The sequence below is a fragment of the Sus scrofa genome, chromosome 1, assembly GCF_054392235.1.
Source record: "Sus scrofa isolate SSC_HxYL_T2T_F1_AM1 chromosome 1, Sscrofa_HxYL_maternal_Yorkshire_Landrace_v2.0, whole genome shotgun sequence".
Lineage (NCBI taxonomy): Eukaryota > Metazoa > Chordata > Mammalia > Artiodactyla > Suidae > Sus > Sus scrofa.
The window spans coordinates 37,037,017-37,053,870 of record NC_139383.1 but is presented as its reverse complement, the minus strand read 5'-3'; the positions used below and the strand labels follow the sequence as shown (position 1 = coordinate 37,053,870).

Sequence of the window (16,854 nt, the reverse complement as noted above, 5' to 3'; positions counted from 1 at the left end):
GACGTGCGGCGCGAGTCTGCGTTTTGGGGGACGTCGTGCGCTGTTACCAGGGAGACGCAAGGGGCGGGGCGACTGCCGCCAAGGCCTCCGGCTCCTGCCGGTCGCGCCCTCTCACGCCCCCTCGTGGTTGCTGGCGTGTGGGCCACAGCCTATGGCTTTGCAGCTCCGCCGAGAGTCGCTCTAGCTCTGGCGTCAGCCTCCAACTGCGCGGGCGCCCAACGCGCTGACTCGCCAAGCGCCAGGCTAGAGGCGACGCCTCGAGGTGAAATCGAGGAGGTGCAGGAGGGGAACTCTACGTGGGCCCTGCTGTCCGGGAGAAGCCTGAGGCTTTGAGCCGCGCGGGGGCAGAGATGGCGGAGGAGTGGGAAGGCGATTTTGCGAAGTCATGTGCACGCCTTGAAGCAGCAGCGACTGCAGACACCTCGGGGTCTCCAGCGGGGATCACCACGGTCGCCGCAGAGTCATCGGAGCGCGAGGGCTACAGTAGAAAGTGCGTGTTCTGCCGGATCGCGGGGCAGCAGGAACCCGGCACGGAACTCCTGTACTGTGAGGTGGGCGGCAACGCGCGACTGGGCGTGGGTGGGGGCCTGATCGCTCCTGGGGACTCCGCCAGGAGGGCCTCGATGGGGGGGATCGGGTGGGAGGGTCCTATGTAAATGAAGCGGGGGGCGCCCGGGTGTTCTAGTGTTCGCGACGGAGTTGCTTCTCTAGGGGCGGGGAGGGTCACCTGCGGCCTCTTTGCTGTTCTTAGGGGAGAACATGTAGTGATAATTGGTAGAAAATAGCACGTATGGCCTCATTTTATTAAAGGGTTCTCTCCCTCCCAGTCTCTCCTTTTTAGATATTGCTTTTACGTTATGCACTCTTAATACTGATACTGAAGATAAAACTAGTAGAAAATAGATAATGGTAATCGTGAAAAGTCTGTTAGATTGATTGAAAATAGGCTGGCAGGAGCGGGTCCACTATTAGTACGAACTGCTACTTAGTAATGATTTCCACTAAAGGGTCCAGTGCTTTAGAAGTGTTATTAATTGGAATGTATGGACATTTTCAGAGCATTAAGACTTTACCCAGGTATTTTATGTATGTATGTATGTATTTATTTATTTAGTCTTTTCGACTTTTCTAGGGCCGCTCCCGCTGCATATGGAGGTTCCCAGGCTAGGGGTCTAATCAGAGCTGTAGCTGCCAAGCCTATGCCAGAGCCACAGCAACACGGGATCAGAGCCGTGTCTGCGACCTACACCACAGCTCATGGTAACGCCGGATCCTTAACCCACTGAGCAAGGCTAGGGATGGAACCCGCAACCTCATGGTTCCTAGTCAGATTCGTTAACCACTGTGCCACGATGGGAACTCCCCAAATATTTTAAAACACATATCTGTTAGTCACTTTCTTCTACCAACTCTGCTTACCTTTGAAGAAACAGTCTTTTGAGAGAATCAGCTCCAGAGTCTGGTCTTGTTTTGTTTTTGAAGTAAACATTCATTCACTTGTTTTTGTTTTATTTTATCCTTTTTTTTTTTTTTTTTTTCTGGCCATGGCATAGCACTCGGAAGTTCCCAGGTCAGGATAAACCCAAGGTTGCGGTGACAACACTGAGTCCTTAACTGCTAGTCCACCAGAGAACTCCCATTCACTTGTTAAAAGTAAATTGAATTCCTTCCAAGCACTGTTGGAGATTCAGTGGTGAGCAAGGTAAAGGATAGTCCCTGTCTAGATTTTATAATCTAAAGGGTGGAATGAATACAGACAGAGGAGGCAGCTGATTCCAGTGCCCTGTGCTGTGGTGAAATAGTTTTACCACCTGTACTATTTTGCAAGGCTCCCCTGTGGAGGGGTACCTGACCCAGATTTGAAGGGTTGGGGAAGGTTTTCCAGAGGAAGTGAGGCATGAAAAAATAAATAGGTATTGGCCAGGTGAGGAGGAGGAGAGAAGTTCCCTCTAAGGAGGACCTCAAGTGGTTTGGTTTCTGCTATAGGAGAACAGAAAGAAATTCAGTCTAACTGGAGCATAAAGTTTGCGGGGATGAGTCATGAAAGACGAGGCTGGAGAGGTAGGCAAGGGGCCATATTATTAAGGATATTGTAATTCATGTTAAGGAGTTTTGGCTTTATTTGAAGAGTGAAGAGAAGCTCTACAGTAGAATGTTTAATGCTACCATTCATGCTGGGTGGGAAGGAAGAGGATGAGGAGTTACAAGAAAGGGATTGCTCTTTGAAAGATCATCTGGCACTATTGTGGAGAATGATTTGGAGAGGACCAATCTGAAGGCATGGAGTTTGGTTATGAGGCTTTTCAAGTAATCCACCTTGATGACGGCCTGAAATAAAGAATAATAATAGAATGTAGTGGGATGAAGAAAAGGGCATCAATTTAAGGATATTTAGGAGTCTGACACTGGCAAGATCTGCATTTCCAGCCTAGACTATAGGAACTGCCAGTTTATAGATTGAAATTGAAAAGAGGAGAATTAATGAGACCACCTAGGAGTATATGTGGAGTAAGATGTGAAAGGACCCCTACACTGAACTCTAAAGAACACTAGCAACATAAGAGAGAGGCAGAGGATCTGAAAAGGGGACGAAGAAATAGAGGGGAAACTATGTCAAGAAGATAGGAATTGGTAACTGTTTGAGCCTTCCCAAATCCTCCAATCAGGGTTAGGTAGCTCTCCACTCTGCTTACAGAGAGGCCAAGCTAGATTAGAACTGGTTTTGTCCCCAGAATGATGGTCACTGACCTTTAGGAAAGCAGTTGTGGTGCAATCATGAGGCAGAAAGCAGATTGTAGTTGATAAGAACTTGGAGGATGAAAAATTGAAGGCAGCAAATATAGACAACTTTTGAAGGAAGTTTAGCACTCTTGGGGAGAAGGGAAGTGGAGTGTTAACTATAGGACGAAGTGGGTTAAGAGAAAGCGTTTAAAAACAGTGAAAACTGGTGTGTTTAAATGCTGATGGGAAGGTGCCAATGGAGAGAGGTTTAAAATGGTTCAGGGTGGTAGAGCTTTGTCCCTGGGAAAGAGGAAACCCAGCCACTCATCCATTATTCAATATTTGAATAGGTGCCTTTTGTGTACCAGGCACTGTTGGAGACACTGGGACACAGCAGTAAATAAAATGTGCAGAAATCCCTGTCCTCATGGAGCTTACATTCTACTTACAGGAAATAGATAACAAATGAAACACATAATAAGTGAAATTCGTAGTTTATTAGATGGTGAACAATAAAAATGGGAGGAATTCCCATCATGGCTCAGTGGTTAACAAACCAGACTAGTATCCATGAAGATGCAGTTTCAACCCCTGGCCCCACTCAGGGAGTTAAGGATCCCGCATTGTTGTGAGCTGTGTAGGTTGCAGACGTGGCTCCGATCCCGTGTTGCTGTGGCTCTGGCGTAGGCTTGGCAGCTATAGCTCCGATTCAACCCCTAGCCTGGGGACCTCCATATGCGGTGGGTGCAGGCCTAAAAAAAGACAAAAGACCAAAAATAAACAAAAAAAAAAAAAAAAAAGAGAGAGAGAAAGAGAAAAGGGATGCAATTTAAAATTTTTAATCTCGAAAAGCTGCACTAAGAAGATGGCACTTGAATGAAGCCCTGAAGGAGGCGAAGAAGCCAAGTGTATGGTTAATTTTAAAGTGAAAAAGTTTGAAGTAGCACCTCTGGAGGCAAAGGAGAGAGCATCAGGGAAATAAGGATTCTGGTGCAGTGATGAGGATCAGCTGAGGTTGAGAATGCTCGGCCGTGTGATTTTTTTTCCTCCCCTCCGGCAGCAGCTGAAGTCTAGTTTTAGATAAGGTCAGCAGGTGTATCAGGGTTGGAGTCCAGCCGTGTAGTTGTTACTGAAGTGTGGTGGGGCCAAGATAAGAATTTATGGCCAGAGAAAGAGTGACTAGAAGAAAATGAGAACAGAGAGCAGCTGACAGGGAGAAAGGCTACAGATATCAGTTGTTTGTCTGTAAAAGAGGCATCTGCTGAGCTGATCCATAGAGTCAGAAGGGACTGAGCTCTGCCTCTTCATTCATTCCTTATTTTACGAAATTTAAAATGAAGAGGGAGTTCCCATCACGGCGCAGTGGTTAACCACTCTGACTAGGAACCATGGGGTTGCAGGTTCAATCCCTGGCCTTGCTTAGTGGGTTAGGGATCCGGCGTTGCCGTGAGCTGTGGTGTAGGTCACAGACGCAGCTCGGATTTGGCATTGCTGTGGCTCTGATGTGGGCCAGGGGCTACAGCTCCAATTCGACCCCTATCCTGGGAACCTCCATATGCCTTGGGAGCAGGCTTAGAAAAGACAAAAAATAAAATAAAGTGAAGAAAGCAAGAGGTCAGGTGAGTTTTCTCACCTCACAGTGTTCAGTGTTCCTTAGATTCTTGGAAACGGAATTTATTTATTTATTTTTTTTTTTATTTTTAGGGCTGCACCCTTGGCAAATGGAAGTTCCCAGGCTAAGGGTCTAACTGGAGCTACAGCTGCTGGCCTACACCAAGCTACGTCTTCAACCTACACTGCAGCACATGGCAACACCGGATCCTTAACCAACTGAGTGAGGCCAGGGATGGAACCGACATCCTCATGGATACTAGTTGAGTTCTTTACCACTGAGCTACAATGGGAACTCCAGAAACTGCTTTTAAATTTCACATGCTCTAGTACTAATGTTGAAGAAAAGTAATAGAAAATAGATACCAGTAGCTGTGGAAAGCTTTGTCTAAAAACAGTCATCAGTGGAGTTCCCATCATGGCACAGCAGAAAAGAATCCGACTAGGAACCATGAGGTTGCAGGTTCGATCCCTGGCCTCGCTTAGTGGGTTAAGGATCCAGTGTTGCCACAAACTGTGGTGTAGGCCAGCAGCTACAGCTGATTCAACTCCTAGCTTGGGATCTTGCATATGCCACAGGCCGTTAAAAAAAAAAAAAAGGTTACTACTAGATAGGAAAACCATAATAAAAATGGATTAAAATTGATAATAATTGTGAGGTTGGTTATTTTAGGGTTAGGGTTAGCTCTTGGGATTTCCCTACATGACTATACATAGACTCACACACGTATGCATATTTGCATACATATGTATGTGTGTGCATGTGTGCTTGGGTGCGCTTGCACACACACACACACACACATTTGCATACATATGTATGTGTGTGCATGTGTGCTTGGGTGCGCTTGCAAACACACACACACACACACACACACACACACACACACACACACACACACACACACACACACACCCTGGTCTGAGTCTCAATCCATGAGTTTCAAGAAACCCATCACTGTCCCCAGCATTTCAGAAGATTTTTTTCTTGGAGCTGGGGAGAGGATTCTTCATACATTATCCCTAGTCACTTCTCATGATTTTCTCTTTCTATTAAATTTTTTATCTCAGCTTCAGACCTTTGTCTTGCATCAGCCAAAGAGAGCAGCAGATTCTTTTCCTTTCCTTTTCCTGATAGGTGACACAAAGCAACAGTTGCTGTAGATTTTCCTGAAAGTCTGGGGGCAATTAGGACGCTCATATTTTTTAAACACAGCATCAGATCCCTGTTTCTGTCGGCAGGCACTTCAGTTCACTTTTTGTTTGTGTACTTTTCTCCTAGCTCCTGCTACATTCATTTGACCCATCACTGTGTTTGCCTCAAGATCTTAAAAGCTATATTTTTTTTCCCTTCTCCAGTCTCATTTTATAGGCAGGTTACACTTAATAGTGGGAAAAAATAATTGATAGTTTTGTGTTGTTGTGCCTCCACATTTTATCAGCTCTAAGATAAAGGTATGTAAGTGAGAACAGCAACAAAATCAACATTTTTAACAATATTTTAATAAAGTGATATTGTGGGCATTTTATAGAAGCCTTGAGGTACAAAAGGGACACATAATACCTTGCTTTTGCTGCCTTCCATTTCAGTCAGGACTCTGCTGGCGCTTAAAGTTGACAGAAAGTCCCATTCACTGAACTCGGGTCTCACTGTCAGTCATTTGAAGCTTAGATGAGCAGTATAGATACTGATAAGAAAGTTCAAGTACAGCATATACAGTTGCCTTTCATTATTATTCTCGCTCAAATCAAAATTTTTGGCATGGATATAAGGCTCTCGTTCAAACTGAATTTTGGTTCTTGGAATGGAGAACTAATGAACAACAGAGCATTCTAGGAATTTTTCTGAAGGAAACTATGCTTATTGCTACTGATTCTGTTTAATTTTGACTAATTTTTAAATTCTAAGATATTAAATAAGGTTATTCAGGGGATACAGATTTTTCTCTTGGAAAAGATTAAAACTTAATAGGTTGAAAGAGTCCCTTTTTTGTTTCCTTTTCCTTTTTTTCCTTACATTGCTGTGTGGAGTATGTAAACCAGAGAATTGATGCCACACATGTAATGGATGTGCACATAACTTAGTACAATATGCTGGAGTTTGTTTCAACATTTTGGAGTCTTTTTTTTTTTTTTTTTTTTTGCTTTTTGAGGCTGCACTTGCAGCATGTGGAAGTTCCACGCTAGGGGTCAAATCAGAGCTACAGCTGCTAGCCTGCACCACAGCCACAGCAACATGGGACCTGAGTCATATCTGTTACCCACACCATAGCTCTCAGCAGTGCTGGATCCTTAACCCACTGAGCGAGGCCAGGGATCAAACCCACATCCTCATGAGTACTAGTGGGATTTATTTCCTCTACGCCACAATGGGAACTCCTCCAAGTCTTTTTAATGCTGGAAAGTAGCAAGTAAACATAAACAAAAAGTATTTGTAAGTAGTATAAAATGTGTTTCAAAATGTAAGCCCTAGATATGTAGATGTTAGATGATGTTATAATCGAAGAAAATGTCACCTTGGAAAAAGTTAAATATAAAAAAGGATTTGTCAATCTTGCTGTGATTCTGTATTCAGACCTCTAAAAGTACATGTTAGAAGTGGAAAAATCGGAGTTCCTGTCGTGGTGCAGTGGTTAACGAATCCGACTAGGAACCATGAGGTCGTGGGTTTGATCCCTGCCCTTGCTCAGTGGGTTAACGATCCGGCGTTGCCCGTGAGCTGTGGTGTAGGTTGCAGACGCGGCTCGGGTCCCGCGTTGCTGTGGCTCTGGCATAGGCCAGTGGCTACAGCTCCGATTCGACCCCTAGCCTGGGAACCTCTGTATGCCGCGGGAGCGGCCCAAAGAAATAGCAAAAAAGACAAAAAAAAAAAAAAAAAAAAAAAAAAAAGAAGTGGAAAAATCTTAGGGTAGAGACGGAGAAGTATATAATGAAGTTTTAAAAATTCTGGGATTATGGCAATGAAGTTTTTAATAAACTTCATTCATAATTTTTTTTCCTGAAATTGACTTTGTATGTGTCTTTTTTTCCTCTGGAATAAATGAGCATCTCATGAAGGAAGCTAAAGCCTGTCTTTATAGATTTAATGCAAAATCACAAAATTGTCCAATGGGTTTTAGTTGTAATATTTCCTTATTGGGCTGAGATTTATGATATTTAAGACATACCAGAACAGTATTAGGAAATTATTTTTAAAAATTCACTAACAAATGATACATTTTTTTCCTTCAGAATGAAGACCTAGTTTGCTTCAAAGATATCAAACCAGCGGCACCTCATCATTATCTTGTGGCACCAAAGAAGCATATTGTAAATTGCAACTATTTAAAGAAAGATCAAATAGGGCTGGGTAAGATGATGGCCGTATTCATAATGGTTATATCATGTTGAATTGGCATCAGTGATGGCAGTAACAATCGAAAAAAACAGTTTAGCCGGGTAATATAATAAAGGAGCATTGTGGCTTTTTGAAACTTTCATTCTGAAAAAGTTCAAATATATACAAAAATAAAGAAAATAGTAATAATCTTCATGTATTTTTCAGCCAGCTGCAACATTTATTAACTTGTGAATGATCTTTTTACATGTACTAACCTTCTCCCACAGTGGGTTTGAAGCAAATCCCAGACATCATGTTATTTAACCTTTGAAATCTAAAAGATAATGCCTCTTTATATTTTTTAAATGATGGCTTTCTTGACTCTGAAAGTAAAAGGTGCACAAAAAGTTATAAACAAATAAGTTATGGTATGACATATGAGTTCATATTGCCTGAAAGTGAGACCTTATTGATACTTGCCTTGTAGTTTCCTATATGATGAGCTAGGACAAAAGATTATGAGATTTTAGTGATGGACTTTCAGCCTCTGAAAAAGAGATTCTGGAGTCATATCTCTTGCAGGATTATCCTGTATTTTCTTATTCATGATTTTTGTGACTTGTCAGCTACCGTTTACTAAGACATTTCTAAGTTGATTTCCAATATGCTTGGTTGGCCATTGTCATCAGGATCTGGATTAGTTTGGTCAGAACTTTAAGGTAGCTTGGCAAGATAGATAAGTTGGGCCAGATTTTTGAAGGTTACTAAGAAATCTCTTTGATGAAAACCTTGACTTGTGCTTTGTTAGTATTTAGACTGTTGAATTACCAGTTTTTTTAAACTATTTTTTTCTAAATATTGCAAAGTTCCTTAGTTCTCTTTAAGTTGTGTTGGTGTTTCATGCTCATTCCAACAGATGGAGGCCAATATACATGCACTATTTTTTTTAATTTTATTACATTTATAGGTGTACAACAATCATCACAACCAAATTTTACAGCATTTCCATCCCAAACCCTCAATGCATCCCCCCACCCCCCAAACTGTCTCATTTGGAAACCATAAGTTTTTCAAAGTCTGTGAGTCGGTATCTGATATTTAGAACTAGGCAACAGCTACCATAGCCTTAAGTATTTCCTTTTATATGGTTTTTCTTGAAGAGAGAGAAATGTGTTTATCCTTGCTTTTCTTTTTCTAGTATGTCTTGTTAAAAGTTTTTGTAACTATTGTAAATTGAATTGCATTTTGAAGCACCATGGTGGATATTTGGAGATTTCTCTTTACATACAGTTCTTTCTGATTATTTATTTGTACAGTAAAAGTTTTTGAATTAATATCTTTATATAGGCAGTAAAGTTGGGGAAATAATAAGTGTATGGAAGAGCTCAAGAACATTAGCAAGCACTGTGACTATAATTGACATTAATTATAGTCACTTAACTATAGAATACACTTTTTATGAGCACATGTTCAACAAGATAGACCATATTCTGGACAATAAAACAAGTCTCCGTACATTTCAAAAGATCAAAATATGTCATCTGATGACAGTGGAATTAAATTTAAAAATGATAAAATCTAGTCTAGAACTAAATATTTTAAAATTAATACAGTTTTACATAACTTTTTTGTTGTTGTTGTTTTGTTTTTTTGCCTTTTCTAGGGCTGCTCCCGAGGCATATGTAGGTTCCCAGCCTAGGGGTCTAATCAGAGCTGTAGCTATCGGCCTATGCCAGAGCCACAGCAATGCAGGATCCGAGCCGTGTCTGCAACCTATACCACAGCTCACGGCAACACCGGATCCTTAACCCACTGAGCAAGGCCAGGGATCGAACCTGTAACCTCATGGTTCCAAGTCGGTTTTGTTAACCACTGAGCCACAACAGGAACTCCCTCACATAACTTCTAAATAAACAGGTCAAAAAGATAATATTTTGAATTGATTGATTACAAAAATATAAGAATTCATAGAATGTAGCTCAAGCAGTGCCTAGAAGGAAATTTTTAGCTTTAAGTACTTATACTAGAAAAGGAGGTATAAAATCAATGACCTAAGTTTTCAGTTTAGGACGCTAGAAAGAGGCAAGCAAATCAGACCAAAGTATAAAGAAGGAAATAATAGGGTCGATGTCAGTGAAATAGGAAAGAAACAATAGAGGAAACCTCTCAGTAACTTAGAGCTATTGAATGTGTCTTTAAATGTGTATCCATTTGATATGATGTTTTACAAGGACCCTAAAAGTTGAGATTAATAACTACGTAGTGAACCTTATGTCTCCTATAGTATAATGTAGCTTCTTTCCTGTTTTATAGTTGAGAACATGGTAACTGTTGGAAAAACCATTCTTGAAAGGAATAATTTCACTGACTTCAACAATATTAGGTATGTATACCTCTAGATAGAAATCAATATATGCAGTTGATTTTTCTTAAGTGTTATTTCCTCAGGAAAATGAAAGTAGAGTTCATGGTTCAAATGCAGTTTTTCTGAAAGTGAGCATATTGTTCATTGGTAAATTTAATAAACCAAACAACTTTTCATGTCTCAACATCTTCTAATAATCACTACTTACCATTTGGACTGACAAGTATACTCAAGCAGTGGGTAGGTAAAATTAATTACTTAGTCCATTTTTCTTTGTTCAGAGTATGCATTCCTGTAAAATTGTGTGTAAATTGAGTTTCCTTAGGAAAAAACATATTTTATGTGGTTTAAAAATACATTATTATGCTTCTAGCCTGAAAGTAACTTGAATTTGTTGCCTGCTGAACAGAACTCTGGTATTCTCCAAAGTTTGAGCAAAAGCACAGTGTTCAATCTGGTAATATTTTTAATTAAATTGTTTTTTCTTTTAATAAGATTTCTCATTTTGCCTTGTATGATCAAAGCAGTACCAATGCAGGCAGTGTGGAGATTACTTCTGAACTGGAATTTAGAGTGACCTGAATTCTAATGCTCTCATGCTACTCGCTGTAACTATACTTGTATTGGCTGTGTTTACTGTACTTGTACTTGTTAGGTTACTTTAAATAAGTCATTTAACCTCTCCAAGGTAATACCTGCACTGCCTACTTATAGGCTCAAACCTGAGATTGTGCGTGTGAAAATACTGTGCAAGCTGTTAACGTACCATATCCATTGAACAGGTGGTATTTGAGACTCTTTGGTCAAAAGCAGCAAGTTCCTGCCCCAGTCATAGGAGTGCTTATTAGAAGAATGAACATTGGAGTAGGAATCAAGAGCCCTGAGTCTCAATTCTAGCTTAACCACTGCCTAGCATTGTGACCATAGGAAGTCTCCTCAACTTTTTGGGTCTTGGTGTTCCCATCTTTAAAACAAAAAGGTTGAATGAACCCTTGATTTGCTTCTGGCTATTAGATTGCATGATACCATTATATGGCTCCTGTTTCCTGGAGGAAAAACTTTGTCTCCTTTTCTGGGTAGTGGTGGAAGCTTTTCAGTACATGTTGTGAATCTGACTTCACCCAGTCTGTCCTGTATTGATACAATATAGCATCTCTCCCGTGCCTTCTTCCACATTCCCAGTCACTTTTAGTCCTTATTTTTAAAACTGAGACTCACTTCTAGTTTGAACAGGCAAATATTTCTAGGCTTAGATTATTGTTACAGGTGTGCCTTGCTCCATTCAGAGTCAGTGGACTGTTTGTAAATGGATTTTAAGAGGTTAAATAATATTACAATTTATTTTTTACCAAAGGAATTCTCTTGTAAATGTTTTTTAAAGTAAGTAATTGTAAATAGTTATCATCTAATTTATTTTCAGTATTCAAGAAGCTTAAGTGATGATCCAGTCTTTTTAGTGGTGGTAAGGAAATGACTACTTTATTAAAGGAGAAAGCATGCCATCTACTGGCTATGTCTTGGAAAAGAGAATGGTGCTTAACTACTTGAGTGCCCAGTAATTTTAAGTGTCATTGCAGAGGTATCTTTTAGGAGAATTAAAGCTTAATGTCATAAGAACTGAAGTAATAAGATATAATCCCAGCTCAGAATTCATAAAGGTTATGCAGAGGCATAATATGCTGTAAACTCTCAGTGAAGAGTTTATCTTACGGTGAATATCAACATGAAAAGAACTGTGTGAGTACCTTGAAGTTCATAAAGAAAAACAGTGAAAGAGATGTTTGAGTAGTAATCTATCTACTTTAGGCAACCTATTTGGTTGTCTTTACTGTTTATGTGTTTTAACATGAAAATACAGCCTTAAACTCTTGTCACACTAAATTTGTCAACTATCTCTTTCTATTTTAGAATGGGTTTCCATATCCCACCGTTTTGTTCCATTTCCCACTTGCACCTTCATGTTTTGGCACCAGTCGATCATCTTAGCTTCTTATCAAGATTGGTTTATAAAGAGAATTCCTATTGGTTTATCACAGTAAGTGTTGTTATTGTTATGCTAGCAACATAGAAAAATATATAGCATATTTATCCTTTTTGTTGTACTTTTTCTTGTCAACAGTAGGTACTTACAGCTCTTAGAGACTTGGTCCTTTGTTTTAGCCTACTATTTGCACATATCCAAAATAATATTTTTAATTTGAGGGTCTTTCCAGGTAATCAAATCTGTAGGAAGAGACACTATGGCAAAGTCTCTTAATTGTAAGCAGAAGATATGATATAGAAGTTCATGACATTAATAGTTTAGAATTCTAAGTTCTAGCTTTATTAGTTACTTGAGTGACCATGTGCAAGTTACTTAACTTTTTAAGGCCCAAGTTTTTGTTTTTTTTTTAATATATCTATTACATGTATATTGGTAATAGAGCCTACCTCCAGGGTTGATAAGAGGATTAATGAAATATTTAACATGTGATGCACTTAAAATTGTATCTGGCAGATAGTAAGGGCTCAGTAGATGCTACCCACTGCCTCTATCATCAATGAATGTCATTGTAGAAATTGATGCCAGTAAAGCATCAGCTGCTAGATCTCAGGTTTAAACTTTGAACCTAAAAAATTGCAGAATTTTGCTTTGCTAGGGGAAAAGTAGAACAGAATTCAGTTGGTTATAGCCTTATAACCTGACAGTCAAATAATCTGAATGATCATCAAATTATAAATTAAATAATTATCATTAGTTAATGCATATAATTATTAGTCATAGCATAAATTAAAAAGTATCTGATTTCTAGAAATTTCATATTTCAAACTTGCTATCCCTCTCCTCATCTTGTCTGGACAATTTTATGTATTTAAGAGTATATTTAAAGTGTGTATGTGTGTTGGACATTTTTTAGGAAGTTGATGTGGTCTCTTTAAAAAAAATTAGTATGACACAAATATTTCTAATATTTGTACTTCTAATATTCTACACTATATGTTTTTATAATAAAAATAATTAAAAATACATTTTTATAATTTTTAAACTATTTATTATATATTTTAGTTGGGGATAAAAAAATGAGTGAACAGGGTTATGAGATCTGCTAATGGTTCACCCTGGGAATCTGAACTCTTCTTAAATCTAAGTATTTAAGTATATATTATGAGCCTTTGAAAAAAATCAAGATAGAGATATTAAAGTTTATTCTAAAATATTATATAATGTATAAGATGATTTAGACATGTATCTGAAATGATATAATTAGAAGACATCAGTTTACTTTTAACTTTTCAATTGATTAATTTTTTTAGAGCAGTTTTAGGTGACAGCAAAATTGAATGGAAAATACAGGGAGTTCCCACATACGCTCTGTCCCCATATACTCAAAATCTCCCCTACTGTCATCATCCTATACCACAGTGCTAAATTTGTTATAATCCATGAAACTGAATTGACACATCATTGTCACTCAAAGTCCGTAGTTTACATTAGGGTTCATCCTTGATGTACATTCTGTGGGTTTGGAGAAGTGTATAATGACATGTATCCACAATTACACTATCATACAGAATAGCTTAACTGCCCTGACAAGCCTTTCTGCTCTGACCATTCATTTCTCCCTCCCCCTTAATCCATGGTAACTACTGATCTTTTTAATGTATCCAGTTTTGCCTTTTCCTCAGTATCAAATAATTAGAATCATACAATATGTAGCTTTTTCAGATTAGCTTCTTTCACTTAGTAAAATTAATTTCAGGTTCTTCCATGTCTAGTTTACTTTTTTAAATTTTAGTACTATATTTATTTTCCTTATTAAAACTTCCTAACAAGTAGGCAATGTGGATGAAAACCTGCCTATTTATATATAATATAGAAAAAATAACCTTTACTATAAAAACTATTATATGGAGAGTTTTCTGTAAGATATTTTTAGGAACAGAATATGTAGTATCCAGCTCTTCTGCTGTGGATTATTATAATAGGGATTCCAGTAGAATTATTTCATGTGAGCTATGATAACTAGAATAAAAATGTTATATTTTAATTACAGGCTGATTATTTGATTGAAAAATTAAGAACATGAAAATGTCAGCAGTGGAAGATTTTTGCAATCTTGGCTCAACATAAACTAATATCTTCGTCTCTATGAAGTCTAATTACAATTGTAAGGTTCATTGGGTTTTATGGGAAGCTATTACTGAGTAGACTTAAATGCATTGTAATGGAATTTTATCTGTAAGACTGTAAATGGGAAAGAAACATAAAGTGGTTATGTTAATGTATTAAAACTGGCAGAAACTGTTGCTTTATGGCTTGTTTATTGTTCCAGAGGAAAATTAGAATTAAAAAGTGGTTAGACCTATCTTTTATCATGAAAAAGTACTGATTTGAAAGTGGAGATAGATAGGGTTGGATGAAAAAGTTTATTTTAATAACAATGTTAATATTGATAAATCATTTCATGAGACATATTTCTTTAGGAATTGTCTTTTGGTGCTAATCCACACTAACAATAATGAATGTTAATGAAGAGTAAGTACTGAAAGTTAATCTTACATTGTGCCAGTATATAAAAGTACCATGTACGTGAATATAAATGAACGTAAGGATTAAAGTATTGACTTTAGAAATAGGCTGAGAAGACTAGGTTTTTTTTTTTTTTCCTTCCTTTTTGGGGGGGCATGATATTAAAAAATAGTTATAAGTAATTAAATACTATAATGTTGAGCTACAACCACTGGAAACAATAGTTTAGTTCATTTGTTCATTTATTTATTCAACAAACATTTGCTAAGCATTTAGTATGTACCAGACACTGCCAGGATCAGAAAACAGAGAAGTGAGGAAGGACAGTCTGCCTTTAATTACAAAACCAGTGAGTACAATTTAGTATGTTGGGTGCAAAAATGTTCATAGATGAGGCCGTGGAGAGGAAAACCCTTTTGAGAGAAGTGGCAGTAGAACTGAGTATTTGAGACTCATTGGTAGTAGAGAGTGGAAGTTTAGGCTGAGACCAACATGCATTTTTCTGGAGTTCTGCTTCCATTATTATTCACTTTACAGTTGAATGTCCAAATTCTATTTTATTCACTGGAGGTGGACAGAGGGATCTGGAAGTAGGGGTTATGGGCTCTCAAAATTAGATTTACAAGTGTTTCAGCACTGCTTTATTAAGTAGCTCACTGAGCACCTTCACAGATTAGCAGTTTCACATTTCCATAAATCACTTCAACTGTGACCAGCTTCAGAAAAAGAATGTTCAATATGTGCAACATGTTGTACTATGTGAACTTAGAGTGATGTAATTGACAATATTATGATAATAACTGTAAGGTATCTAAAGAATTTTTTTTTTTTTTTTTTGTCTTTTGCCTTTTTCTAGGGCTGCTTCTGCGGCATATGGAGATTCCCAGGCTAGGGGTCTCATCGGAGCTGTTGCCACCGGCCTACGCCACAGCCACAGCAATGCGGGATCTGAGCCATGTCTGCGACCTACACCACAGCTCATGGCAAAGCCGGATCCTTAACCCACTGAGCAAGGCCAGGGATCGAACCCTCAACCTCATGGTTCCTAGTCAGATTCGTTAACCACTGAGCCACGACTGGAACTCCTAAAGAATTTTTAAATGCCTTATGGACCTCTTAAAAAATGTTGTTAGCCCTTTGAGGAGTTCCTGCTGTGGCACAGTGGTTTAAGGATCCGGCATTGCCACAGCTGTGGCGTAGGTTGAAGCTATGGCTCCTATTCAATTCCTGGCCTGGGAACTTCCGTATGTCACCGGTGCAGCAAAAAAAAAAAAAAAAAAAAAAAGAGAGAGAGAGAGAGAGAAAGAAAAATTTTATTAGCCATTTGATTTAATTTATATGGAATTATACCCTCATAGTAAGTTTTTTTCCTCCTTTGTTGGAAAACCCTTGGAACCTTACATTTTTAGTGGCACTTTTCTTGTAAAGATTAATAATCGAATTATGACAATTAAAATTCACTCATTCTTTTCAGTAGTTTAATTACTTGGTAACTTTCTGGCTATATATAACTTTAGCTCAATACAAAGATAACTCATAACCTGTCTTAAAAATGTTTAAAGTACTATCAAGAGCATTATTTATGCATGTTGTGATACTGTTTTTTGTAACTACAGAATTGTAAAATTATAAATAATAAACTATTTCAAACTGTTCACTTAATTTCTGCTAAATAAATATGGGAAAATACTGTGTAAAATTTTGCCTCTCTGGACTTGAAAGGTTTTCTTTTGTTTTTGAAAGACTTTACTTTTTTATTTTTTATTTTTTTGTCTTTTTGCCTTTTCTAGGGCCGCTCCCTCGGCATATGGAGGTTCCCAGGCTAGGGGTCCAATCAGAGCTGTAGCCACCAGCCTATGCCAGAGCCACAGCAACGCAGGATCCGAGCTGAGTCTGCGACCCTCACCACAGCTCACAGCAACACTGTGATCCTTAGCCCACTGAGCAAGGCCAGGGATTGAACCAGCAACCTCATGGTTCCTAGTTGGATTCGTTAACCACTGCGCCATGATGGGAACTCCAAGACTACTTTTATAGAGCAGATTTAGGTTCATAGCAAAATTGAGTTTCCTATATACCCCCCGCCCCCACACATGCAGTCTCTTCCATTATCAACATTCCCTATCAGAGTGGTGCATTTGTTACAACTGATTAACCTACACTGATATTCCCATGTTGCTGTGGCTGTGGCCTAGGCCAGCAGCTACAGCTACAATTTGACCTCTAGCCTGGGAACCTCTATATGCCATGGGCGTGGCCCTAAAAAGACAAAAGACAAAACAAAAAAACCCAAAAAAATAAAAAAAAAACCCTAACCTATACTGATATAAT

General features: G+C 38.6%; 1 protein-coding gene across 1 annotated transcript; it reads left to right on the top strand.

Moving 5' to 3' along the window:
• The first annotated feature begins 272 nt into the window (after nucleotides 1-272).
• HINT3 (histidine triad nucleotide binding protein 3) lies at nucleotides 273-16,222 on the top strand. Its single transcript, XM_001928728.5, has 5 exons — nucleotides 273-551; nucleotides 7,561-7,678; nucleotides 9,962-10,031; nucleotides 11,922-12,048; nucleotides 14,048-16,222. The coding sequence occupies exons 1-5, from the start codon at nucleotides 351-353 to the stop codon at nucleotides 14,078-14,080; spliced, it is 549 nt and encodes a 182-aa protein (XP_001928763.3). The 5' UTR covers nucleotides 273-350; the 3' UTR covers nucleotides 14,081-16,222.
• Nucleotides 16,223-16,854: the final 632 nt, after the last annotated feature.